The sequence below is a fragment of the Canis aureus genome, chromosome 3, assembly GCF_053574225.1.
Source record: "Canis aureus isolate CA01 chromosome 3, VMU_Caureus_v.1.0, whole genome shotgun sequence".
Taxonomy (NCBI): domain Eukaryota; kingdom Metazoa; phylum Chordata; class Mammalia; order Carnivora; family Canidae; genus Canis; species Canis aureus.
This window is the reverse complement of record NC_135613.1, coordinates 24,649,251-24,676,097: the sequence shown is the minus strand read 5'-3', so window position 1 is coordinate 24,676,097 and position 26,847 is coordinate 24,649,251. Positions and strand designations below refer to the sequence as shown.

The 26,847-nt window shown below is 54.8% G+C and overlaps 1 protein-coding gene across 5 annotated transcripts in view; it reads right to left on the bottom strand.

The window, feature by feature from the left end:
- ACSF3 (acyl-CoA synthetase family member 3) overlaps positions 1 to 16,499 on the bottom strand; it is a 50,807-nt gene extending 34,308 nt beyond the window's left edge. Inside the window, exons 1-4 of one of the 5 annotated variants that reach the window (XM_077891149.1) lie at positions 14,105 to 14,742; positions 12,971 to 13,115; positions 10,564 to 11,256; positions 9,287 to 9,442 (exon numbers count right to left, since the gene is read on the bottom strand). In XM_077891149.1, coding sequence (XP_077747275.1) covers positions 9,287 to 9,442; positions 10,564 to 11,244 — 837 coding nt within the window. In that variant the 5' untranslated portion in view covers positions 11,245 to 11,256; positions 12,971 to 13,115; positions 14,105 to 14,742. Of the gene's footprint in view, positions 1 to 5,970; positions 6,098 to 9,286; positions 9,443 to 9,968; positions 10,524 to 10,563; positions 11,382 to 12,970; positions 13,231 to 14,104; positions 14,743 to 16,377 lie in introns of those variants that run through there. The other 4 variants (XM_077891148.1, XM_077891151.1, XM_077891150.1 and 1 more) reach the window with 4 other exon arrangements.
- Positions 16,500 to 26,847: the final 10,348 nt, after the last annotated feature.

Here is a 26,847-nt window from a genome sequence, read left to right as displayed (position 1 = left end):
GGAGGAGGGAGAGGGAGAAGCAAACTCCCCCCCTGAGCACAGAGCCTGACAGAGGCTCGATCTCACAACCCTCAGATCATGACCTGAGCTGAAACCAAGAGTCAGATGCTCAACTGACCATACCACCCAGGTGCCCCATGGCCAACTGGTGGTTTTTTTTTTTTTTTTTAAGATCATTTATTTACTTATTCACGAGAGATACAGAGAGAAAGGCAAAGACACAGGCAGAGGGAGAAGCAGGCTCCATGCAGGCAGCCTGATGTGGGACTCGATCCTGGTATTCCAGGATCACGCCCTGAGCCAAAGGCAGACGCTCAACCATTGAGCCACCCAGGCGTCCCCCAACTGGTTTTTGACAAAGGAGCCCTCATTTCAAATGGGTAAAGAATAATTTTTTTAACAGTGTTAGATCAACTGAACACCACATACAAAAAGATGAATTTTAGACCTTTGTCACATACAAAAATTAATCCAAACTGAATCAGAGACCTAAATGCATAAGCTCAAACTATAAAACTTCTAGGAAAAAATCTTCATGATCTTGTTTGAGCAAAGATTTCTCAGATATGACACCAAAAGCATGATCTAGGAAATTAATTGATACAATGGACTTCATCAAACTAAAAACGTGTTTCAGAAGATACCATTAAGAAAATGAAGAGATAGGGCACCTGGGTGGCTCAGTGGTTGAGCGTCTACCTTCAACTCAGGTCATGATCCCAGGGTCCTGGGATGGAGACCCACACTGGGCTCCCCATAGGGAGCCTGCTTCTACCTCTGCCTATGTCTCTGCCTCTGTGCTTCTCATGAAAAAATAAATAAAATCTAAAAAAATAAAAAAATAAAAAATGAAGAGACAAGCCAGACTGGGAGAAAATATTTGCAAACCATCTGACAAAAGACATATCCAGAATATACAAATAATCACTAATCAATAAGATAAATAACGAGTATAAAAATGGGCAAAAGGTCTAAACAGTTCACCCAGGAAGATATAAGGATGCAAGCAAGACCATGAAAAAAATGCTCAACATCATTAGTCATTAAGGAAATGCAAACTGAGGGGGCACAGCTCAGTTGGTTAAGTGTCTGAGTCTTGATTTCAGCTCAGGTCATGATCTCAGGGTTGTGGGATTGAGCCCCATATTGGGCTCTGTACTCAGTGTTGAGTCTGTTGCAGATTCTCTCTCCCTCTGTCCCTCCTTGCTCATATTCTCTCTCTCAAATGATCTTAAAATTGAAAAGGAAATGCAAATGGAAACCATAGTAGATCTCACTTTATATGTACTAGAATAACTCTAACAATAACTTAAACAACAAGAAGGGCTGGCACTGATGTGGCAAGACTAGGGTCCTTGCACACTGCTAGTGAGAATGTAATCAAGAGCCAATGTGGGAAATAGTTGGGCAGTTTCCTGAAATACAAAACATAAACTTGCCCTACAATCCAACAATCTATTCCCGCATATCTCTATAAGGTACGTGAAAACATGACCACACAGGGATTTGGGTGCAAATGTTCACAGCAGCATTATTCCTAATGGACAAAAACTGGAAGCAACCCAAAGCCCATTGGATGGTTCACAGGCGAAGAGAGCATGTGAAGCGACACAATGGGGTGCTCTTCAGAAACAAAAAGAGCAACCACTGGCCCACGTGCTACAACATGAGTGAGACTCAGAGATGTTTTGCACAAAGAAGGAAGCAGACATAAGACCCTGCAAGCCATAGGACTTGGTGTCATGCAGTGTCCAGGAAAGGAAACATGCAGAGACAGGCAGACACGGCTGCATGGGAGTAGGGAGTGAGATAATGGCTGGGCAACTCTAGGTTTATGAAAAATCACTTAATCATGTACAATAGTGACTTTCACAGTATGAGAAATACATCTCGGCAGAGGTGTGAGAAAGATACAACATGAACACTTCAGGGAAACAAGCTTGGAGACTCATGAACCTGAAAGAGCATGGGGGAGGGCCACAAAAGGAAAGGCCTGGTAATCACCATAGAAGTTATAGACTCCTGACGACTTAAAGTAACAATGATGATGTGTCATGAAGACGAAGTCAGGAAGGAATAAAGAACAAGAGGTCGAAGGCACAGAAATCACGGGTGCATTAGAGAAAAACTGTGACACAAGAGTGAGCACAGTAATGGGAGGAAAACATAAACCACCTGTATCAGTGCTAATGGAGGCATCACCACAGATCCCAGGGACACAGAAGAGAAACTATGAACTACCATGAATTTCACAGTTTTGATGAAATGGACAATTTCCTTTAAAAACAAAAACTTACTAAAACTGACATAAGAAACAAAATAGGAAATATTAGAAGTCTTACATATGTTAAAGAAACTGAACCCTTAATTAAAAGCCCTTCTGGAGAGAGGTCTGGCCCACATGGCTTCCAGGGTGACCTCAGTACACACTCAAGGGAAGAGCAGTGTCAGCCTTACACCAACCTGCCCAGGGAGGAAAAGCCCTGAAAAGGGAAGCACTGCCTCAACACAGAAGCCCAGCAAGGAGGTCATGAGACGGCTACAGACCCGTATTCCTTCTAAACATAGATGCAAAAGCTTAAGCAAAATATCAGCAAATCAGATCTAGCAACACATAAAAGGACAATTCATCCCACCCTTAGGAAGTCTGCTCGCAGGGCTGCAAGGTTAGGAAGCTAGAAACACGACAGACTTTAATCAGTGTAAGTAACTGCATTAGCAGACTAAAGGGGGAAATAGATAATAAGTAAATAAAGGGGCAGATGCCATGTGATCATCACAGTAGATAAGGCCGTAAGTAATACTCTACCCCTCTAAGATAAGAGCTCTCAGCAGACAAGGAGGAGCTAGTCCATCCTTGAGCTCATATACAGCAACTATAAAACCAATAGCTAGCAATCAATTGTGCAATGTTAATGCTTTCTCCAAAAACTGTGAATAAGTCAATGATATCCACACCATGACCACTTCCAAATCAGAGTTACAAAAGTAAAAATTCTCTGTATCACAAGACACTTAAAAAAGACATTGGTTTGTGAAACCAAAACCAGACTGGAGAAGATTCACAATATGTTATTCTGACAAAGGCCTTTTATCCAGAATATATAAAGAACACCTACAGACCAATAACAAAAAGCTCAATTTGAAAATATTTTTGAATGACCAACAAGCACATGAGAAAGTACTCAAAAGAAATGCAAATTTTATAACAAAAATGATGTAGCAGGGCACATGCAGGAGGGTGGACGAAATGCAAAAAGCCTAGCAGGGGTGGAGCTCTGCCACCCTTGTCACTGCTGACAGAAGCAGAAAACAGAAACCACATTTTGGCAGTTTCTCATAAAGTCAAACTACATGACTCCACAACCCAGTAATCCTACCCCTGTGTATTTACCCCAAAGAAATGAAAATATACATCTGTAGAAAAACTTCAATGGAATGTTCCTGGCTGTTTTACTCATAAAGCCAAAATGGACACCACCCCAATGTCTACCAACAGGAAAATGGATGAGCAGCAGTGGGACCCCTGCTGATGAGGAGGCATTAACTGTTGTCAGGTGGATGTGGATAAATCTCAAAGATGTCATGGTGACAGCAATGAGATACAGGACTATGGTCACTGTGAGCCCAGCACGTGTAAGGTTCAGGAACAGATCAGTGGTGTCATGGTAATAAAATGCGATGAGGTGGCTGGAAGGAGGCACAACAGATCTCCCGGCAGGATGGGAACATTTTAGATCCTGAGCCCAGAGGGCCCACACACATTCACCACAACATAGTGAACTATGTATATTGAGATCCCACGGTGTGTGCACCACATCTCAACAAAAGGAAGCGGAAATGCACACATACTCGACACCCACTGAAATGGCTGGAAGTCACATGACTATCAATGTCAAGTGTTGGTGAGAACATGGAGCCACTCTCACCCATTGCTTGTGGGGGATTAAACATACAGCTGTCCTGGAGAACTCTTCCACAGTTTCACCAAAATTAAAGATGTGTCCGGCCTGGTGGGCGTCCAGCAGAGACCCAAGAGACGTGTCCACAAAAAGATCCTTATGAGAATGTCCATTGCAGCTTTATTCATAATGTCCCTCAGACTGGAAACAACCCAATGTCCTTCAGGGGCAGCATGGACAAGCAAGAGGACAAAACATAGCAACACAAAAGACCAAGTGACAAGTGATGCAGTGTGAGAATACATCTCAGTACCATGCGATGAGCTAAAGAGCACAAAGGAGCATGCCCTGTAAAGCTCATGCCCACAAGAGCATGTGGAAGGCGTCCACAGTTCAGGAGTTGGGCCAGCATTAGCTCTGGTGGGTTTGGGGAGGGCACTGAGGCAGGAGGAGACCTTCTGGGGTGAAGAGAATGTCCACTGTCTTCATCCGGGTGTGGATGGCTGCACAGGTGTGTCACAGACATAAAGGCAGATGCTGCACACCTAATGTACATACAATTTAGTTTACATACGTAAACTGTTATCAATGAAAGTAAATGCAGCCATGACAACATGCCCCTGCAGGCAGACATTCACCATCCTAAAGTCTCCCCACCATCACCACAGCAACACAGAAACCCAGAATCTCATCACCAATTCTCAGGAAATACAGGGGACAGGGAAACACGTTTAATGACGCTATCGGGATGCAATCTGCATAAAACAGACTTTGCCAAATCTACAGGACCCACAGCCTGATTTCTTAAACAAACTCAACATGCCAGGAAAACAGAGAGGAACCTGCAGGGGAAGCCACAGGTGGTGTCTGCACGAGGCAGGCATCATTTAGATCTAATCCCAACACAATGGAGACTGAGGTGGTCCTGGCAGTGAGGGTACTGCTGGTGACACATGACAGCAGAGACTCTTGTTCTTTACTCCCTGTGATGACAGTGCTGTCACAACTCTAAGAAAAAGCATCCTTAGCTTTTAGAGATGCAGAAATCATCTGATAGCTGGCATTCCTTTCAAACTAACCTTGACACGGGAGAAGGTGTTTCCAGCTCAAACAAGAATGACCCTGAGTCAGGAGCAGCCGAGGCTGGGCAAAGGCACATGGGCATTCCTCTCTCTTGTAGATGTCTGAAACATTACCTACTTTAACAAGTTTTAAGATTATGATAAAAGGGTTTAGATTAAATTATCTCTCTAAAGACCTCTAAAACTGATCATGTACGATTCTTTACAGGCAATGAACTGAATACTTATTAGTCAGAAAATACTAAGAATAGATGTTCAACCAAACATTTGGCATGACTGAGGAAGTTCACTTAGGTGGACATGACCCCACTTTATTACTGAGCAGAGAAACGAGAAGTGAAGATAAAACATGGCAAGCTTCCTGCAATCCACACTTCCTCCTGCTGAGTAGAGAGGGGACAGACCTAATAGATCAAAACCAGGGGGTACCAAGCAGCAAGCCCAGCAAGGACAGGAAATCCATGTGGATGGGACAGCTGCCTGACAGGGTCCTCACAGCCCTGGCGTGGCCATGACCATGACCTGGGCCTGCAATTCCATCTCTGCCCCCCACCATGGCACTGATCCAACTACACCTAAGGTCCCTTCCAAGCTCTGGAATGCAGACTTGTTGGAAATCCCATGTGGAGCAGAAGCGTGGGTCTGTCAAAACAGTGCCGTCCTGGGCAGCACCCTCATGGTCACCTGTCACTGGGGAAGGTGCGGCTTTGGGAGGACTGAGGTCGAAATGAGTGTGGATGTCCTGATCTGGCTGAGGAGGAACTGCCTGATGCCACATAGCATTTAAATGCATGGCTGACCTGTTGCAGACCCCGTCACCTCCCGGCCTGATGAGTCCTGACAACACCCTGAACTTGGCCAGATCTTACCCTGCCCACCCAGGGCCTGCCTGTTACCAGCAATACGTGGACCAGAGTGCACATGACGGGACAGACTTCCACTGTACCACTTCCCAGGGAGGCACCGTGAGGGGGTTCATCCCTCACCTGCTGCCCTGGCATGAGAGGAGGGAGGGCAGGGCTCATGAGCTGTCCATCCATTCCGGGGTCCCATGGTCCTGGCCAGGCCTTCTCTACTGGCCGTACACGTGGTCCCCAGGCTTCCCACATGAGGCTAAAGGAAGGATGGAGCACATGGTCAGCCAAATGAAGGGTGCTGACCAGTCCTACAGACCTTCATGCTGGCATGTGACCCCAGCACACAGAGAACATCTACCAGATGCTGCCTCCTAAGGACGCCTGTCTTGGAATTTACCCAAGTCAGCAGAGGCAGTAGCTGCTGTCCTGAAGCATGACATTTATAGCAGCAGTGTCTCCTCCATGTTGTCCCAACTCATCCATAAACTAAAAACTGCACATTTGGGGAATTCCTTGTGGAAAACAAGCCTCCTCGGCCCTCCCTTTTATTCACAAAAGCATTTCTGAGGCAGAGAGACCACTGGGCCCTGCTCTGCCGTGAGATGTCACAGCACAGATCAGACAGCATTTCCCAAATCAGGCTGCACCCAGGAACCCCTGGGAGCTTTAAAATTTAACGAGTTGGGGCCCCAGACCCCCTGGCTGCAGCAGTGTGAGGGTCACTCACCCTTTCCCCACATGGCCTGCTGTGTGGCCAGGACTGGAAAGCTGGGGTTAGGTCCTGGCCCTGGAGGGCTGCTAGGCAGGTTGGGCACTCCAGGCAAGGCTGAATCAGCCTAAAGCAATGACCCCAAGGATCAAACCACTACTCATTCTTTTTTGTAATTCTTAACAACACAGAAGGAGGTTCTTATGAAGCTACTCTGGCCAAAAGTGGGCACTGAGGACACCCCATAACCAGAGAGCAGAGGCAGGAAAACAGCTGCTGTCGGGTCCTGCGGTTCCCGTGCACGCCCTGCCCCTGAGACCCCCATTTGAGGCCTACATGACTGTAGGCACCCTGACACACACACTGCCTGGAAGTACCTCCCACCCTCCACCTCTCACCAAGATGCCCGTTTTCCAGATCCCAGAATGAATCTGTTCTGGGGCCACTGGTCTCCCAGGGCAGCATGTTTAACCAAGGGAAACGGTGTCCTGGGCAGGGGGTGACCTGGCAGCCTGCATGGCTGAGCCCCTGGGAGCAGTGGTCTCAGTGCTCAGAGCCCTGACCTCACATGACTGGGGTTCTTGGGGCATCCTCCTACCTCATCTGTCTGGCACAGCCTCTGCCCAGCAGGCAGGTCCCTAGCTGGTCCCACGGCCCTGATTTAGTGCCTTTGGTGGAAATAGCACCCTCTATGACGTGCGGTGACCCTGGGGAGTCAGCCCCCAGGAATCCATACAGATGCAGGAGAGACTCAGCCTAATCAACAGCCATACTTTGTCCCTCAGGTGGTGACAGCAGGCTGTCAACCCACCCACCTTCCTGCCTGTCTTCAAACACTGCCATCTCACCAGACCACATCACAGGGCATGGAGAGCCACACTGGGCTCAGTGGGGTGACCTATAGAGCCCAGGACCCCAGGCCGTCTAATACCATTACAGAAACCTGGCCACAGCTCTAGATGAGTTCCTTAATAGAGGCCTAGACTAAGCCCAGTGTCTGAAAGTGCAGCACCTATGAAAACCATCCTGAGCCGAAATCCTGTAAAGCAAAGCAGTGACCACTGTTAATTTCTACAGACAAAATGTCTGGCATTTCCAGGCCCCAAAAATAATCTGAGGCTTTTCTGATACCTTAGAATACATCTTGCTAATGGATGCAAAAAATAAATAAAGGACAGACGCTCACAGACAAACATGTACGTACAAGCCCAGAGCTCTGCAGGAAGTGACGAGGCTTAAGCCCCTGATCCCTGCCCTGTTCCAGGAGACAGGAAGGTGGATGCTGCTGAATGCTGGAGACCAGGGACTCTGGCTTCCCAGGGCCCCTTTGTGAGGAAAGTAGCAGGTGACCAAAATGCAAGCTCCGAGCTGCTGGGCAGAGAATCAGACAGACCCTCCAAGGGGCAGAGAGCCTTCAAACAGCTGGAGTAGGGATCCCTGGGTGGCGCAGCGGTTTGGCGCCTGCCTTTGGCCCAGGGCGCGATCCTGGAGACTCGGGATCGAGTCCCATGTCGGGCTCCCGTGCATGGAGCCTGCTTCTCCCTCTGCTTATGTCTCTGCCTCTCTCTCTCTCTCTTTCTGTGTGACTATCATAAATAAATAAAAATTAAAAACAAAAAACAAAAAACAAAAACAAAAACAGCTGGAGTGCTAGGTGAGCGCCGGCTGCAGCGTGTGCTCGGTCCCTGCCTGCTGGGGGTGGTCTACCCTGCTGGGGACAGTCCACTCTGTGGGGATGGTCCACCCTGCTGGATGGCCCCTGCACAGCCACCAACTCATGCAGCCTGTGCACACTAGGGGCCCGGGCCTGTGGTTTCCTGTACTCTCTGCTTTGGCAATCCGGCCATTTTGTGATTTGAGAACTAGTATGGAGACCTGAACACAAAGGTGTTTTTCCACATCCTCCTTTTCAACCTTTCACCTGTGAATAAAAGTTCTATTCACCATGTAAGTTATAGTGAAAATCAACAAAAATCTCAGGTCTTTTTCAAAGCACTGTGCTTCACGGCCTCCCTGCAGAGTGGCTCCTCCCAGGACACGTGCGTGCAGACCTCAGCAAGGGCACTCTGTGCAGAGCCCAGCCTTGACCACGACAGAGGTGACATAGGCTCACAGAGTATCCAGCGGCAGGTCGGCATCTGACCCAGGTCTCTCCTCCCTGCACAGTGGCACCCTAATCACTGCATGCTGCTTAGCCCGGCTGGGGGGGGTGGGGTGGGGACAATGTGCTGGGGGGCATACCAGAAGAGCAAGAGAGCCCCCGGCTGGACCTCCTGCTCCAGGACAAAGGAAAGCTGGTGTGCTTGGCTGAGCAATGGACCCAATGTCCCACCTAGTCCACATGGACATGTCACCTCATGTGGCAAAAGGGACTCTCCAGACATGGTTTAAGGTAAGGCTTCTGAGAAAGGAGGGTCCCCTGGACATGCAGGTGGGTCTGATGTGATCACAAGGTCTACAGGAGGCAGGCAGAGCAGGGGGAAGGCAGCTACCACAAAAGGGCGCAGTGGTGTCAGAGGCTGGAGGCAGCAAGGAAAGGCCTCTCCAGGCGCAAGCAGCCCTGCCCACACCCCAACTTTCATGCCACGAGACCATGGAATTGACTTCAGAACTGAGAGGATCAACGTGTGTTGTTTTAAGCTCTTCTAGTTTGGGATAATTTGTTCCAGCAGTAACAGGGGACTGGCACAGCTGGCAAAGTCTATACTGCAGAGTGGGGCATCTAGTCCAACTTACCAGCTGAGCATTGAACTCAGGGAGCATCACACAGGTGGCCCCCACCCAAAGGGGACAGAGCAGCTTGTTTACCACGCCGTGTACATGGTGCAGCGGGAGGACATGCAGGATCACATCGTGTTTACTCCACGCCCACTTGTGGACCAGCCCCGTCACCTGTGGGATGACAGCACAACCTCAGACAGGAGGGAAGGAAGGAAGCCAGCAGGCCGGTGAGGAAGAGGAGTGGGGAGGCTCACATTCTGGTGCCCTGCCCTTCTCAGCCTCTGAGGGTGACAGTGGTCATGTGACCATGGGCTTACTTTCAGACTCCCACATCCAAGAACACCGCTGGACATGGTCAGGGCTTAGATGGGAGGGGGGTGTCCCAAGTCCTCCACGTATCTTGCTGGCTCTACCGCCAGGCAGTCAGAGGTGCTCCAGCCCGCCCGTGGGATCCTAGGCCCTAGCAGAGTCCACACTTGAACCCAATCACCCACCCTGCACCGCCTGTCTGGTTCTGGTGCCTCCCTCATCCCAGCTGAATGGTCACAGAACCCAGAGTTGGGTTTCTACCATATGCTTAGCTATTACTGAGGAGCAGCGTGAAATGTGACCAGTGGAACCTTCTGCAAAGTACCAGTGAGGACGGCACCCCGCATGCCTCAGTGACTACTGTGGCAAACACATGTGACATACTTACCCCTTGCAGAGACCAATCAGCAGATGGTCTCTCTGGACAAGTGTGTCTTCTTTGTCTCCTGACAGAGCAGACCTATCAGTGGTGCCTTGCCTGCAGCCTGGACTCAGTTTACCCCAATGGAGGGGACCGAACTAGCCTGAGACCCAAGGGCACTGACCTCATACCTGATCTTTGTGGTTCTGAGACTCTATTTTACTGCTCCAAGCATACAAGAGTCTTGCTCGCACATACTCATATTTTTTGGAAGGAGGAAGGATATAAGTTATAGGTGAATAAGGCAGCTGGGGAGCTTGGCTGAGACACCGAGGCCACGGAACAAGATCCTTGAGTCCTGTGTGGGGGTTTCCCAGGTCAGGCCTATTTCGGTGCTGTCTCTGGAACCCTCACCATTGTGCACCGGCCACAGTGCCATCCACTTGCTGCATAGCCCTGAGGATGCCTTGGTGGGCCCATGGGTCCCAGGGCTGCGGTCACTTCTGGCAGCACACGTCAGGGAGGGTCGGTAGAACAGTGGCAGCTATGGCACCACAGAGGAAAGGAAAGGCAAGCAGACCACCACCCCGGAGGCCCCAGCATGAGGCGCGCGAGCACTCACCATGGCCCTGATGTTGTGGTGAGTGCTCAGGACTCCCTTGGGCCTCCCCGTGGTCCCACTGGTGTAGATGATCATGGCACCACGGTCCCTCCAGTTCTGCTCCCAAACCTTCCCCTCCCCAGGCTCCTCGGCCGCCGCACCATAAACTGTGGACGAGAGAGGCAGAAGTGGGACCCCCAGCTTCTTGACCACTGGGCGCAGGAGCTCCATGTACTCCTGGCCCGCAAGGACCACAGAGCTCCGGGAGTCCCGGATGAAATACTCCAGCTCGGCTGGGGGATGCTTCTTGTAGAGGGGGACAGCAATGCCTCCGCTCATCCATGAGGCCCACTGTGCAACCACATAGGAGACGTCGTTGGAGCACAGGAAGGAGACCCTCTCCTCCTGGAGGTCCCCGCCAGTGCACTCGCGGAGCCTGCACACCTCCTGGGACAGGCGGAGGCTGTGGTAGTAAAGGTCCTTGTATGTGTGGTGGCCATACTGGTCGACGAGAGCAATCCTGTCTCCAAAGGCCAGGGCGCGGGTAAACACAGGGGCGCTCTTGTCAGGACAGGCGGCTGGGGCCGTGTGCAGGGGGCTGCTTCCTCCGCGTCTCAAAGGAGTCGGCCAGCGGGAGGCCACAGCACAGCGCAGGCGCCAGAAGGACATGGCCAGGTGGCCCAGCGTCACACCTATAGACATCCACTTGGGTACCTGGAGTGGGGCCGAAGAGAGAGGAGCAGTGCAGGTTACTGCCACCAGACCTGTTCCGCCGCAGAGCAGTGTGTGGGACACCTGGCCAGATGGAGTCTGCCTGGCTTCATCCACCAGGGGCCGTCCTGAAACAGGAGATGCGACACACAATGCGGCACCTTCAGGGTTTACTGTCCAATGTTCCAGGGCTTTATTTACTCTCATTAAAGAATTTGCAAAATATATGAGATTCTAAAACAACTAAATTTGGTAAAACCAAGGAAAGCAAATTCAATGCCCTTAAAGTAAATTCTGAATAAAATCTGAGCTGGGAAATCACGTGCAAAGAGGATAAGTCCCGAGGGCCGCCAAGCACCCATTCTCTGTCCACCAGCAGGCAAAGCCTGGAGCCTCTGGCACACAGAGCTCAGATTTGCGGCTCGCTTCTGCTCTGCATGCTTCCCACAGGGAGGGCATTTGGCAATGAGGTGGCCTGAAGAGTCTCAAATAAAGTGAACATATGTGTCCCAAGAGTGTCAGCTTGGGTTTAGGCTAAGACATGATTCCTCCCTCTCCCTCGGCTAACATGATGATAAAATAACAGCCCAGTGTGGCCAGAGAGATGGGAGAGCCTGCTGGGAGAGGCTGTGGCTAGCCAGCCACCTACTGGAATGTCCTGAGCGCCGAGAGGAGGGAGAGCCAGGCAGCTTCCTGCGGTCTGTCTGAAGCTCTGGCCTTTGAGGGCCATTCTGGCTCTGTGCCCATGTCCTACTCTGGGACATGGCTTCACAGGGACATGACACGAATGGGTGTACACTGTCCACATGGCTTCTGCAAGGATGGCAGTTTATAACCGAAGTTCAGCCCCATTCCAGAGGTCAGGAGCCTGCCAGCTACCCTGGACTCTGCCTCCTGTGTATCCAGAGCCAGGGTAGCCTGGGAGGTCAGCCACAGCCATTCACCCTGGCTTGAAATCCCCACCTGCACAGCTCCTTCAGGGGTTACCGTGCCTCTCTCCCTGGGCAAGTGCCCTGCCCCTTTCTGGGCCCCATGACCTGAAGCACATGAGTGGACACACTTGCTCCTCAGGCATGTCTCATGAGTACCACTCGACACTGACAGTGAGAAGGCACCTCTCAAACTACGAGTCTGGGCCTCATGACCTCACCTTCTACCACCCTCTTAGCAAACAAAGAGATCACCTTTGACCCCATGTCATGCACAAAAAATTCATAGCTGCTTAGCCTCCAGGTCAGGGACAGAGCTCAACCTGCACCATCCCTCCTGCAGCGAAGCACACATCAGCTCAGGACCACACACCCACCATTCCCGTGGGCAGAGGGCATTCCCGGGCCAGAGGGCACCTCTGAGTGCTACGGGCTAGTGGGATGCCTGGTGGCCCACAACACTGTCAAACAGAAGCCGTACATCTTGTGCTCCTCCTGCAGGCCCAGCAGAACAAAGACGCTAAGGAAGGACCCCGGCAGGGTCCCTAGGTGCCCCCGATGCCTCCCTCCTGCTCCGTCTCCCCTGCCCTCCACCCCCCACCCCAGGGACACACGGCGAGGCCCCTTTCCCATCAGCAGGCTCACTCCCTGACAGATCCACACTTCTCTCTCTCTCAGTAACTTGCTACAGGGGGAAACTAATGTGTTATTGTTTGTTATGTGCACCAAACAGTTTTGTTCTCTGTTCTTAATTTAAAAACAGATTACACACAACACTTTATAATTACCTAACAAAACAAACAAGCTCCACGGCAATAAGAATTGCCAGAACGGGGGGTTATGCTTTGAACGCGAGCCCCTCAGTGAGCTGGTTCTGGTGCCATTTATTTTTTAAAACTGGAGATGCTTCTGCTTCAGCATTAGTATTTTCTTCTACACACAAAAGACAAAAAACAAAATTTTCTGGATGGTGGATCTACAGGGTGTTTGTAACTATCTATAGCTCTGATTTCTCAAGCGATAGGAGCAAACAGCCAGCAGCGAATGGCATTCTTCTATTCATTAGAACTACTGGTTCCTAAACAGTTTGTGTCGACAGTGACATCAGCCCTGCTGCCTGGACACTGCGCACCCGCAGAGAAAGCCAATTTGGGAAGGAAGGGCCTCCAGGTGCCAGCACCTGAACTCACAGCGGGTAGTTCCAGGAATAGATTCCCAGAGGAGGCCCTCTCAATGCTCCCCCAGAGGTGCTCGCCTGGAAGTGCTTGCCAGGTGGTGCTCGCCAGGAGGTGCTTTGGGAGGGAGACCACAGTCTACCCTGAACAGATTGATGTTTTGGCTTGCCTAAGGCAGGGCCCAAATCCCCTGACCTTGAGGACTTTAGCTTTGTTCTGTTAATGAGCAAGTGATTTGGGGGTCACATATCTGAGAGACTCACAAGCCGCTCTGAAGGGATGGCCCCATCCTCCCACACGTCCTGCGGGAGAATAAGCAGCGCAACCTCTCTGGAGGGGACTGTGGTGATATTTACCCAAATTAAAAGTTACTTTAGTTGTGAGGTACCCCCAGGTCCAGAATGCCCAGGAAGAAACCCCACCTTCCGACCACGGGGCCTCATTTGGTCACAGGGCTGACTCCCCATCTCCCCTAGCAGCACAGCCTAGAGCGACACAGCCACCAAGGACATGCAGTGAGGCCATGGGGCTTTCTGTCTCAATGGCCCAACTTCACAAAACTGGTCTCCGCACATGGGCCAGCCAGGGAGAAGCAGCGTCACTGTGCAGCATTGCAACAGAACCTCAGCCAACAGCACAGAAACCTGCATTTTGGGAAACAGAGCGTCCCCTCCTCCCCCCGGGGACACTCTCAGATTGCCCCAGCTGCAGGTGTCCAGCCAGAGGCGTGGCAGAGACCATTGTTACCTTAACTGTGACACTCCAGGGCAGACCACCAGCGCACGCGGGCCTCTCGGAAGCCTTGCCCAACACGCAGCGCTGCACCTGTGGTCTCCCTCAACACACATCTGGGCGTCTGCCCCGTTCCTCCTGGTTTCTTCACGTGTGGAAGCCTTCACGTCCCCATGTAATAACAAGACTGTGGCACAGCCAGTGCAGGGACCGTCGGCACGCAAGGGGGACCAACGGCTGCAGCACTGTTAGCCTGGTGCTCGCCAGGGAGCCCCGCGACAAAGATCACTTCATAAATGATACTTGCATTCAAACGAAGGTGGCTGGTTTCAAAATGAATAAAATGGCACCTGATGGGCCGACGTCAGCCTGCCCCACGTCCCCCAGAGCCTGAACATAAAGTGGAGCCCAGCACTTTCTGTCGTCTGCTGCCTCAGTGGCCTGGGTGCGAGTGGACCGCATTCTCCTGGCGGCGGAAGGCATTCATTTCAACACCACGCCTGCGGGTTTCGGGGGCTGTTTTCAAGGTTATGTTTTTAAGTGACAGACTTAAAACATTCTCGCTGCATTCATGAACACTACATTCAAATCAAAACACTGAAAGGGAAAGACACATGCTTAAACCCATATCCGTATTAGGAAGTCAAAAGCCGTCTCAAAAATGCCATAACAAACCATGAGAGACACCTAACTCCGGGAAATGAACAAGGGGTGGTGGAAAGGGAGGTGGGTGGGGGATAGGGTGACTGGGTAACGGGCACTGAGGGGGGCACTTGGCGGGATGAGCACTGGGTGTTATGCTATATGTTGGCAAATCGAACTCCAATAAAAAATAAAAAGAAAAAAAAGAAAAATTATCAAAAAAAAAAAAAAAAGCCATCTGGAGGGATAAGGCTTGTAATCCCAAGTCTTGCGTCCACTCCAACGACTGAGTCGGCCTCGACAAGGGTAGGTGCCGGGGCATGGGCCCTCTGGTCCGGGTGGTCACCTCCCGCCACTCCCCCCATGCTCCCACCTGGGCCCCTGGCGCAACATCTCCCCACATGAGGGCTCTAACTCCTCACCCCTTCTCTTCCCAGCAAAGTCTTCAGTCTGGATCACAGTCTCCCCGGCCTCCCAGAAGGGGGCTGCTCCCAGGGCCTTCCAAGCACCTGGCCCCCCGCGGTTACTGCCCATAACCAGAGCCCCTGGCCCACACACGGGGGCCAGCCCCCCAGGTGTGCAGGTGCACCCCCACACCCGGCTGGCCCTCCCCTGTCACATCCGGCCCTGGCCCCCAGGCATGCAGGTGCACCCCCACACCTGGCTGGCCCTCCCCTGTCACACCTGGTCCCTAGGTGTACAGGTGCACCCCCCCACCAGGCTGGCCCTCTCCTGTCATGCCTGTCCCGCCCCGGCCCCCAGGTGTGCAGGTGCACCCCACACCCGGCTGGCCCTCCTCCGTCATGCCCGCCCCGGCCCCCAGGTGTGCAGGTGCACCCCACACCCGGCTGGTCCTCCCGTCATGCCCGCCTTGGCCCCCAGGTGTGCAAGTGCACCCCACACCCGGCTGCCCCCCGTCACGCCTGCCCCGCCCTGGTCCCCAGGTGTACAGGTGCACCCCCACACCTGGCTGGCCCTCCTCTGTCACGCCCGCCCCGGTCCCCAGGTGTACAGGTGCACCCCCCCCAACCAGGCTGGCCCTCCTGTCATGCCCGCCCCGGCCCCCAGGTGTACAGGTGCACCCCCCCACCAGGCTGGCCCCCTCGTCATGCCCTCCCTGGCCCCCAGGTGTGCAGGTGCACCCCACAACCGGCTGGCCCCCCGTCACGCCCGCCCCGGTCCCCAGGTGTGCAGGTGCACCCCACACCAGGCTGCCCCCCCCCCCCCGTCACGCCCGCCCCGGCCCCCAGGTGTGCAGGTGCACCCCACACCAGGCTGCCCCCCCCCCGTCACGCCCGCCCCAGCCCCCAGGTGTGCAGGTGCACCCCACACCAGGCTGGCCCCGCCCCCCCGTCACGCCCGCCCCGGCCCCCAGGTGTGCAGGTGCACCCCACACCAGGCTGGCCCCGCCCCCCCGTCACGCCCGCCCCGGCCCCCAGGTGTGCAGGTGCACCCCCCACTAGGCTGGCCCCCCCCATCATGCCCGCCCCGGCCCCCAGGTGTGCAGGTGCACCCCACACTGGGCGCAGGGTGGGGAGCGGGGAGCGGCCTGAGCGGCACAGGAGCGGCGGCCCGGGCCGGGGTCCCTGCACGCGACCCCGGCCACCTGCGGGGGTGGGGGTGGCGCGGGGCGGAGGGCGCCCTACCTGGCCGGAGGGACGCCCGCTCCTCCTCTCCCCGCGGCTCCTCGGGGCCGGAACCGGAACCGCGGCTGCGTCCCTCCCCAGCGGGTCCTCCGGGAGCGGCGGCGGCGGAGGCGGCAGTTCCGGCGGCGGTTCGGGCCCCGGCTCCCCCGCCCCGCCCCGCCCCGCCCCGCCCCGCGCTCGTGCCCTGCGGCCGCGCAGCCTGCGGGCCCGGAGCCCGACCGTCCCGGACAGGCAGCCGGACCCGAGACCGGTGGGCCCGTGGCGCTGGAGAGAGCGGCCCCGGAGCGGAGGGGAAGCGACCGGCAGAGAAGCTGCAGGGCCGCGGCGGGGGCGCCTGGGGCGGGGCGGGGGCGCCTGGGGCGGGGCGGGGGCGCCTGGGGCGGGGCGGGGGCGCCTGGGGCGGGGCGGGGGCGCCTGGGGCGGGGCGGGGGCGCCTGGGGCGGGGCGGGCGCCGGCCCACGGGAGGGGCAGCTTCGCTGTTCTGCAGGGAACGTGGGACTCTAGAATTCCTAGGCCGAATCCTAGGCGCCCCCACCCTGAGATGCTACCAGCAGGCCGACCCCAGGAGGTGCCTGGTCATGGGGACCCCCCTGCCTCGACAGCAGAGGCCCCGGGCCCCTTGCCCTTCGGGGGCACACACAGACCTTGAACCGGGAAGCGGGTCCTCAGCGGAGTCCGCTGGTGCCCTGGTCTCCAGCTTCCATCTGGGGGACTGTCCGCAGCAGCGGTCGGGGCTCCCCACCTCGCCTCTGTGCCCGGTCGGGCAGACTCACCCTTCCTTTCCCCGACACGTCCAGTCCTGCTTGGTTCTCCTTCGAACCCCTCTGGGGCCGGGCAGGCCTGACTTCACTCCCGGGCACTGAGGCGGCAATAGACGGGCCCAGGGGAATTCTGAGTCCCGTCCCCACTGCCCCCCGGGGAACCTCCACCTGACGGCATCCCCAGGAACATGGAAGCGGTGGACTGTCTGCTGCCTTGGCTCCTTTGGGAGGGGATGTGAATAATCCAGGGAAAGTCTGGGCATCCAAGAGGGACGGTCACATACGAAAGGATCAAGGGAAAGGGGGGTGACTCCCTAAAGACCATGGGAGGACGCGTGGCCATGGCAGAGCAGACATCCTAGGAGGCTGTTCCCTGTAGCATTTACAGATCACAGCAGCACAAACCTGTATAAGGTGCTTACGCACCTTGGCCTACCCGTGTCTATGCTGACTCTTGGAGGGATGGGGTGCAGGAAGGGTGTAGGGGGAGGGCTGAGTGTCCACCATGGGAGCACTCAGTGACAGGGGTGGCTGTGGAGACCATGCAGGCAGATGGAGGTAAGTTGTGTCGCCTCTGTGGGCAGAAAGGGGACAGTGGTCCCTCAAACTGTGTGGAACTGTGATAAACAGACTACAAAATAATTCTTAAAGGGGGTGGGGACAAGGACTTCATGTAAACTTCATGACTCCTCAGACCTCGGGATCACCTGCCCAGCACAGCCACCATGGCTGTATTCTCACCTCTGGCTCCTACACACCAAAAGGACCCCCAAGGGAGGGCTCTCCAGCAGGCCCGCTGGGCAAGGACGTGGGTCACCATCCACACGGAAATTGTCATGGCCCCAGCCTCCTCTGACCAGCACAGGGCCTTCAGTGTCTCCATGGGCCCCTGGCCTCCTAGAGGTTCATGAGATGGGCGGGTGGGTGTTGCAGGCACTCGTGTATCCCCAGCTGTGTGGCAGACACAGGGATGTAGGCACTCCCGTGGCTCATGGGCTGCGGGGGTGGGGGTGACGGTGAGTAGGTGGGCAGGTTGTATGCCGTCTGTGGTTGTGGCCTCAACGTGGCCCCCCCGCCAGAGTTCACATATTGAAACTCTGCCTCTTATGTGAAGAAGTGGGGTCTTTGCGAGGCAATTAGGACAGACGAAGGCGTGAGGCAGAGCCCCATGATGAGTCCCAGAGAGCTTGCCTCCCGTATGCTTTCCGCTGTGTGAGGACACAAGCAGGTGACAGGCCCTGGCCAGGAAGCCGGCGCCCAACCGTTGGCCTTCTATCCCCCAGGACTTTGGCCGGACTGTGGGAAGTCAAAGTCTGTGGCACTTTGTCAGGGCTGCCCATGCTGGCTGAGGCTGACAGTAAGTGCTCCCTAGAATCAAGCCCGGCAAGGTGACCACGATGGCTTTCAAACATGGAGGAGACTCTGGGGCCCCTCTGGGCAGGTGCTTCCAAGCAGGGGTCCAGGTAGTGAGGCAAGGAGCTGTGTGACTGTCAGGCAAAGGACTGCCTTGCACCTGTCCCCACACACGAACAGGGAAGTCCTGTCACCTGTCCCTGCTCACATGCCTACCGCTTGATGGAGCTGGGATTTCGAACACAGAACCCAGTCCTGTCCCTCTGCTGCACTCCTCCCACCTTCTCATGGCTGTGAGGCTGGGTGAGCCACCAGACATGTGTGTCCCTTGGCTTAAACTGAGACTCTACCCCACACAATGCCAGACCAACCACTTCCATAAGAAGTCCTCTCCATGAGGTGTGCCCTCAGAGATATTCATGGCCTGGCGAACACTGGGCTGCCATGAAAGGAGAAGAGGGAAGCCACACAGAACCCTAGAACTGCTTATGACCACCTATGTTCTAAAAAAAATAGCATAAAGTACTTTCTCAGGGCACCTGGAGGGCTCAGTCCGTGAAGCGTTTGCCTTCAGCTTAGGTCATGACCCTGGGGTCTTGGGGTTGAGCCCTATATCAGGCTCCCTGCTCAACGGGGCCTGCTTCTCCCTCTCCTCTGCCCTAACCCTGCTTGTGCTCACTCTCTAATACATAAAAAAAAAAAATTTAAAGTACTTTCTGGGGCACCCAAGTGGCTCAGTCAGTTAAGCATCTGACTCTTGATTTCAGCTCAGGTCATGGCCTCAAGGTCATGAAATCAAGCCCCATGGGGGGCACTGTGCTCAGTGCAGAATCCACTCGACATTCTCTCTCCTCCTCCTCCGCCCCTCGCCCCACTTGTACATGCGCTCTCTCAAATAAGTAAGTAAATCTTTTTTTAAAAATAAAGAAGTACTTTTAAAAATCCTAACATTCAAAAATTAGAACACAAAATTGCATGTGTGGTAGGGTTTCCCACTGCATGTGGGCAAAGCATATAGGACAGCATGAGAAGTGGAAGCAGGCGTGTTCTGAAGGGATGAGCTCCTGCATGGCCCCCCAGCACCACTCTGAGAGCCACACATGCTCCTCGAACCTGTGAATTGGTGGGGGAGCTGAATCCTACAGCTGGCAGGCCCATGTCAGCCAGGGGCAGGTGAGCTCCTCACCTCCCCTGGAGACCCCCAGAGTCTCCCAGAGGGAGACTCCTACCTGTTCCAAACCTACGTTGCCCGTGGATCTGACCCTGGGAAGTGGGGTGCCATTGGGAGGGAGTTGGGGTGCAGGGCTTCCATGGGGCTGTGTGGCCCTGGCCACCCAGACTGCTCCTGGTTCCAAGCAGAGCCCCAGAGCATAAGGGGATGTGGCCTGATGCCCCTCATCCACAGAACAGTAGGGGCAGCCCCACCTCCGTTCCTGGCATCCTCCAGCTAGGAGGACAGCGGGGCCAGGATGCTCCCAGCTGTTCTCAGACACTAACCACTGTTGCTGGTCAGCAGCCCCTCCACAGAGGCCTTAGAGTGGGTGCTCAGGATGCGGAAATTAGAGGATTAGGGTGGCTCCTTCAGAAGGCAGATGGCGGGGCAAGTGGTACCCCAACAATGCGGGCAGAATCAGGTGCAGCCCAGCCTCACCCTGAGGCCCCCAGTCTACTCCCAACCCCTAGCACTCTCCAGAGGAAACCAGAGCATCCTGGGAATGTGCGGAGAGGCTGGGTAGGAATCACGGCCCCCTCCCCATAAGTTTGTTCACACCCCCAGCTTAATGATCCCAAACTGCTGGGGGCACCTGGGTCGCACTTTTTCACTTGATTAAAGCAAAGCACAGATCTGGCTGGCAGCAGCTTCCACAGACAGGGAAACTTGGTGATGTCTGAACACATTCCCTTCCTGCCATAGGCTGGCGCACTGTGGCATGGGGAGCGGGTGTCGGGCCCTGGATGCACATATGGGGGTGGGCTAGCCTGCAGCGCCTGGGGGACCTGTTCTGATCCCATCCACACTGTCAGCCTCCCACCGCCTGTGCCCATGCACGTCGCCTCCCATGACTGGGCTGGCCTGTGTCAACACCAGGTTTGGAACGGCAGTGTGTGACTCCTGGGCGAGGTCATCCAAAGCATTAAGATTCCATCCTGCTCCTGGTTAGCTGCCCACTTGGGGGCCACTGGCAGCCACGTTGCAGGACACTGAGCACGTGAGGCCTCCTTCCCACAGCCACACGGGCAGTCCCGCTCAGGCCTCCAGATGAGCCAGTAGCCCCTGCCGACCTTCCAGAGCAACATCCAGGGAGGCCCTGCACCAGCCCGCCCCACTGAACCTCTCTTCTGGATTCCTGACCCCAGAAACTGTGTGAGACCATAAACACTTGTGAACTAGGTTCCAGGGTGATCTGAATACAGCAATAAAGGATGAACACCCTGGTCCAATCCGTTACAGCTGTGTGACATCTGACAGATTAACTTCTCTGGGTCTGTTCCTACCTGAGGTGAGGTGCCTACTTCAAAAGGATATTGTTAACAGTTAAGGAATATTTTCCATGTAAAGCTCTCAGCACCGCCCACGATATGGCCAAGGCTGAACAAGTAGTTTCTCTCATCGTTACACAACGTCTACATAAACATGTGCTTCTTGGAGTAGGGCGGGAACAGGAGAACCTCCATTCAGACAGGTGGGTTCAAGGCAGGTGTTCTGGGAGCAACATCTGAACGGGTGCTGGAAGGACAAGCAGGACAAGACATGGGGAGGAGGAGGAGGAGGGCAGGCAGGGCCCGCTGGGAGCAGTCCTCGCTCAGTGGAAACTGGACCCAAGCAGACGGTGGAGGGCAGCTGGGGTTGCATTGGCACTGGCCGGAAAGAATCTGGAAGTTACATTGTGGGGGCAGAGGCTGGAAGGAACCGCACCATGTGGCACTTCGAGGCCAGGCCACGTCTGGTTCCTGGGGTGTGCCCGCGTGAGGAAGGTGCTCAGAAGACAAGGATGAGCAAATGGAGCCCTCCTGACTCTTACATCTGGTCACCCCAAAGCACGAGCTGCTGATTATTAAGGAGGGTGACTGGTATTGGTAGGAACTGCCATCAAGACCACTGCCACCAAGTCAGCGATTGACATCACAAAACCCAGGAAACCACCCTGGCAGATTCTGTTGATAACCATTGGACGAACATTAGCCAGTCTACCTTCCTTCCCTCTTTCCTCTGGATCCTGTGTTCATGTTCCCACCATCCCTGAGTCGAGTGCTTCAAGGAAGGGGGGCCCCAGATGCCCAGCCCTGGAGGGCAAATCATAACTGACCCAAGCCAGTCACAATGGGCTCATTCTCCTTGTGGAGACTCTGGTCATGAGATGAGAGGGCAAGCCTGGGAATGTTGTTCTCACCAGTGAAAGCCAGATGCATGGGAAGAAGCAGCCCCCACCCATCCATGGTGGATGCTGTGTCTGTGATGTCTGGAGCCACTACAGCCGTCTTGTAACCGTGAGAAGCACCATCTGGAGAGGGAGCTAACAGAAGAGGCAGACAGAGCCTGAGTCCTGGGCCATATGCAGAGCCAGTGCACTTATCAGGGACTGTCCTGCCTCTGGACCGGTGCTGAGGCGAGCTAAGTAGCTTTAGCCACTTTGAATTTGGTTTTCTGTTATTTACAGTTAAGTTCCCTGAAGGTGGCAGTGGGAGGAAGGACAGGCTCATCCTTCCTCAATGCACAGGGACCAGGGGGGAAGAAATGAGGAGAGGCCACACCGCGGGGGTTCAAACCCTACAACACAGCCCAGAGCTGCAAGTATGGACTGTGATCCCCACTCCCAGAAGCAGGGTTTGGAGGCTGGGGAGTCTCTCGGCTGTGGCAGGTGGACCTTTTGTTCAGATGGGGAAGCCCTCAGATCAAGTCCAGAGGCCAGGGACGGGCAGAAATTCATCCCCTCAGTGCCTGTGTGTGGCTCCTGGGCAGGCACTCCACGTGGGCACCGCTGTGGTGCCCGCCACGCATCCTGTGCTCTGCAAGATCACAACCACCTGCGTAAGAACATACCATTGTTTTGCCTTTTCCAGAGTTGGCCTTGCCCTGCAGCGCTGTGAGGGGCTGAGCCAGAGCCCGATGGAGGCCGCAGCGCCAAGACCTTGGCAGCTCACACACAGTCAAGGAGACCCAGCTTCCCCTGAGACGGTCCTTCATGAGGCAGCAACAATGACTGTTCATACTGAATCATCTTCTAGTATCTTCTGTGACAAAACAGGAAGTACACAAGGACCACTTCTCTAGCTCTGGCAGTTAACTCCCTGGTCAGGCTGCCTGCACTCAGGAACGTGCAGGTGGGCTATGTCTGCAAATGTGTTTCTGGAAGGGCTGGCCTTTGCGCCGGTACCTGTGCATGGGCCTTGTCCAGTCCCCCAAGGGCCTGAGTGGAACGAGGTGGAGGGAGGTGAATTTGCTGTCTGTGTGGGCTGTGACATGCACCTGCTCCTGCCCTCAGACGGCGAGTCTCTGGTTCTCTGCCTCTGCATGTGGCTGGATCAGAGCACCGCAGGCGCTCTAGCTCATGCACAACAGACCGAGGGACGTCCTGGCCTCCATGAAGGCTGAGGTGGTTCCAGCAACAGGTCTCCTGGTGCACACGTGCCTCCTGCTGCTTGTTTCCCGGAGAACCTGCATGATGCACCTGCACACTGTAGGAAGGTGGGTGTCGTGGGATGAGCACATGGGCCAGGGGGGCAGGAGGGGCCATGCGGTCATCCCCAGGCCCGCTGACAGGCCCTTCGAAGGGAAGGGAGGCGAGGCCAGGGGGCACTGGGAGGGGGCTCAGAAACAGACGCAGACATGGTGTGGGACAAGATGGGGGTGTCCGCAGAGCGAGCCACTGGCTGGATTCATGTTCACTGAGGTCTCCTACCTGCAGAGCCTGCTGGCCCCCTCCCCCCTGCTCTCTCACTAGGGCCATGCTGATGCCTCCCCATGGGCCTCTGCACCACACAGAGGGGTGAGCCAGCAGTCAGGGGACCACGGGACTGAGCTTACTGGAAACAGAGCTGGGGTGCACAGGGGCATTGTTCCTTATGTCTTTCCTCCTACTTTACTGGGCTTCTGAGGACAGGGCGCAAAGGAGTAGTCACCTCACCTGGATCATTCTTAGGTCCTGCTTCTTAACAGTAGATGTCCTAATTCCCCCATTTTTTTTTTCAGGAAGACTCACCCTGAGATCAGATCAGAGAGGGTATGTGAACTGTCAGGATGCACAGTACCTGGCCTGTCGTCCAGCAAGACACAGAGCAGGACCAGCGGTGTGCAGCATAGGCCCCAGAGGAACAGAGGGGGCTGCTGTCAGTGAGGTGAGTGCTGCAGGGAGCTCTTGGACACGGACTGGGAGCAGCTGAGCCACACAAGACACCTGGATACCTGGACACCTGCATGGCCTTTTTCCTGCTGTCAAACGTGAGCTGAGAGCTCCAGAGGGGACAATAGCCCATGGTCTCACTCAAGATGCCACAGCTCTTGGGTTCAGGAGGGTCTCGGGCTGCCCAGAACAGAGCTGTGGGGCTGAAGGGTGGGGAGATGGTGTGGGCTTCAGAGTACGTTTACTGTCAGGAAACAAGAGGCCCAGGAGAGCTTCCCAGCAGTTCCAGAGCCCAGCTCTGCCCAGGCTCACACCCACCCCCGGGTTCAGCACGGTCCTGGGGCTGGAGGGGGACCGAACACAGTGCTGGCCCCTGGGGGAGCCCAGAGCCGCTCCTGGGCCGGGGGGTGCCTGACCTCACACCCTCCTTTCCAAGGCCTGGCCTTGGCTGCTGGTTGTCTCTCTATTCTCTGCTGGAATGATTGTGGAATTCAGGTCACTCTGGGCTCCACATCCCCTTTCCAGACCCACAGTAAGTCCATGTCAGCCATGTTCCCTCTAGGTTTACCTTGGGTGGTCTCGGGGGAGCAAAGTGGCCCTGGGCCCCATCCTAGCACCTGCCTAGCTCCTGGCCTCCCAGCAGGGAGGCTAACAGTGTGGGCTATTGTCAGAGGCTAGAAGAAGTTGTCAAAGGCTGGTGGGTGGAAGGGCCACCCCTCACTGGGCTACTGGCCATCAGCAAGGAGCCTGGGGCTTCCATAGTCTTCTCCACCCTTCTGGGGTCCCCACAAAGCCCCTTCCTGGGAACACTTCTCCCATGCTCATGATTTTCGTTTCAATACTCCTGGAACATATGTACACTGGCAGTAGGGGCATCTGATTTCATAAAACGAACACCTGAGCAGTCTCAGTCCTGAGCCCAGCCCATTCCAGAGTGGGCTCCATGCCAGCCAGTCCATGGCACAAATGCCCTGTGTTTGTACTCTCCCTGCTGCCCACTGGCCCCTCTGTGCCTCAGTCCCCCTTCCCCATGAGCAAGAGGTGGGACCAGACGGTCCTGTGCCCTCCCAGGGCCTTTCTGTGCAAGACTCTATCCCATCCCTCTGGAATCTCTGCGCCCTGATCCCTACACTGGGGAAGGAGTATAGGGGCCAGCTATCCCCTGGCATCCTTGGTTGCCATAGCCGCAAAGGAAGACCAGTCCTTGGCCCAACATAATGGCATCCACAGAGGCTGCATGCAGAGACAGCCAGGCCTTTGGTGGACTGGACAAGGCACAGGCAGGACAGTGACAACAGTGACATGGGTAGTATACTGAACCTTCACCCTGGGTCAGCAGGGGCCAAGGGACTCCATAGAATCATCCCATATGGACTTCTCAAGCTCACAGAAAGGCCACAATCTCCTGCCTTTAACAGTCAAGGAGAGTGGGGCAGGGACACTTGGAGTGGGCAGCAGGCTTGTGGGGGAGACTCACAGGCACCATTACATTAAACTAGTCAGGCCTCTGATGCTCTGAGTCCCTGCTCTGCCACTGGCTGGCTGTGCAGCTTCAAGCAAGTTATTTATTCTCTCATGACTCACTGTCCTCATCTATAATTGGAGATAATCAGTGGCTAATTGTGAGAGTTAAATGAGTTAAGCTGTATAAACTGCTGCCAGCCGTGGATTAGTGCTGTATGCTAGATATCACCACTACCACCATCACCACCACCATCATCACTGTCACTGCTACCGTCACCATCATTACCATCACCACCACCATTATCACTGCCATCACCATCACCACCACTACCACCATCACCACCACCATCATCACTGTCACTACTACCATCACCATCATTACCATCACCACCATCATTATCCCTGCCATCACCATGACCACCATGACCACCATCATTGTATCAGCTGACTGTCAGCTTTCTTCCATACTAGTTGCATGGTCTCAGGTGAACTGCTGACCCTCTCAGTGCCTCAGCTTCCTCTCCTATAAGTTGAGGTAACAACATCTCAGCTCCCAGAGGATTAATCCTCCTCCCTGTGAGGATTAAAGTACTAACCTGTGCCCATGACATGACAGTGCACATTGGGTTGGTGCCCTCTCTTGCTAGGAACGGAAATAATCTGTCCTCATTTGATCTCAGGGACCTAGGAGGCACCTACTTTACAGATGGAAAAACTAAATTGGGGAGCACAGGTTCTGGCCAAGGCCTTAGGATCAGTAGGTGGTGGAGCTGGGAGAGCAACCTGAGATTTACTGGAGGTGGACTCTGTTCACATCCCTTCCCTGATCTTCTCCTGAATCATACCCTGTGAGCTTGCCAACAACGAGTGTGCTGGTAGGGCTGGTCTGGCTGGTGCCTGGGCATCAAGACTACTCCAGGCTTCTCAGGGCTTCTCCATGCAGCAGCCAGGGCAGAGAGCCTTTGCATGAGCTCAACATTGGCAGTGGGATCACCCAAACCCCACTCTGGGTCTCCCATGGAGCCTGGCACTCAGTAATCACCTGTGATTGGCTGGCACTTTGGGTGGTGTGGTGGCTGGCAATTCCTGTGTGGGTGGTATTCGGCAGAGCCAGCATGGGAAGAGGGGTAAGGGCCACAGCGCTTGGCCTCAGGCTCTGGGTGGGGAAGTAAGGGGCAGGGCTGCCACAGTGAGGCCCGTTTCCTCTGGCCAACACACTTGGCAAACAAGAACCTCAGCTGTGAGGCAGTGCTGGGCACATGCGTTCAGTGCCAGGCTGCCTGTCCCATGTTTGCCTGTTGCTTGGCCACACACAGCCCCACCAGGAACGATGGCACTGGAGACGCACACCAGGGTGATGGCTCTCCACAGTGGCTGCAGCTCTAGGGCCTGGCGCTGTTGCAGCATTACTGCCAATGTTTGGTTAGTCCCTGGGGATCCCCCCAGAGGCTGTCCCCTCCCTAACCCCTCATCTTATTTTAGCCACAAGGATCATGGGGACACCCTCCTCCCAAACAACAGACAAAATTCTGCCCCCAGGGCAGGTTTGG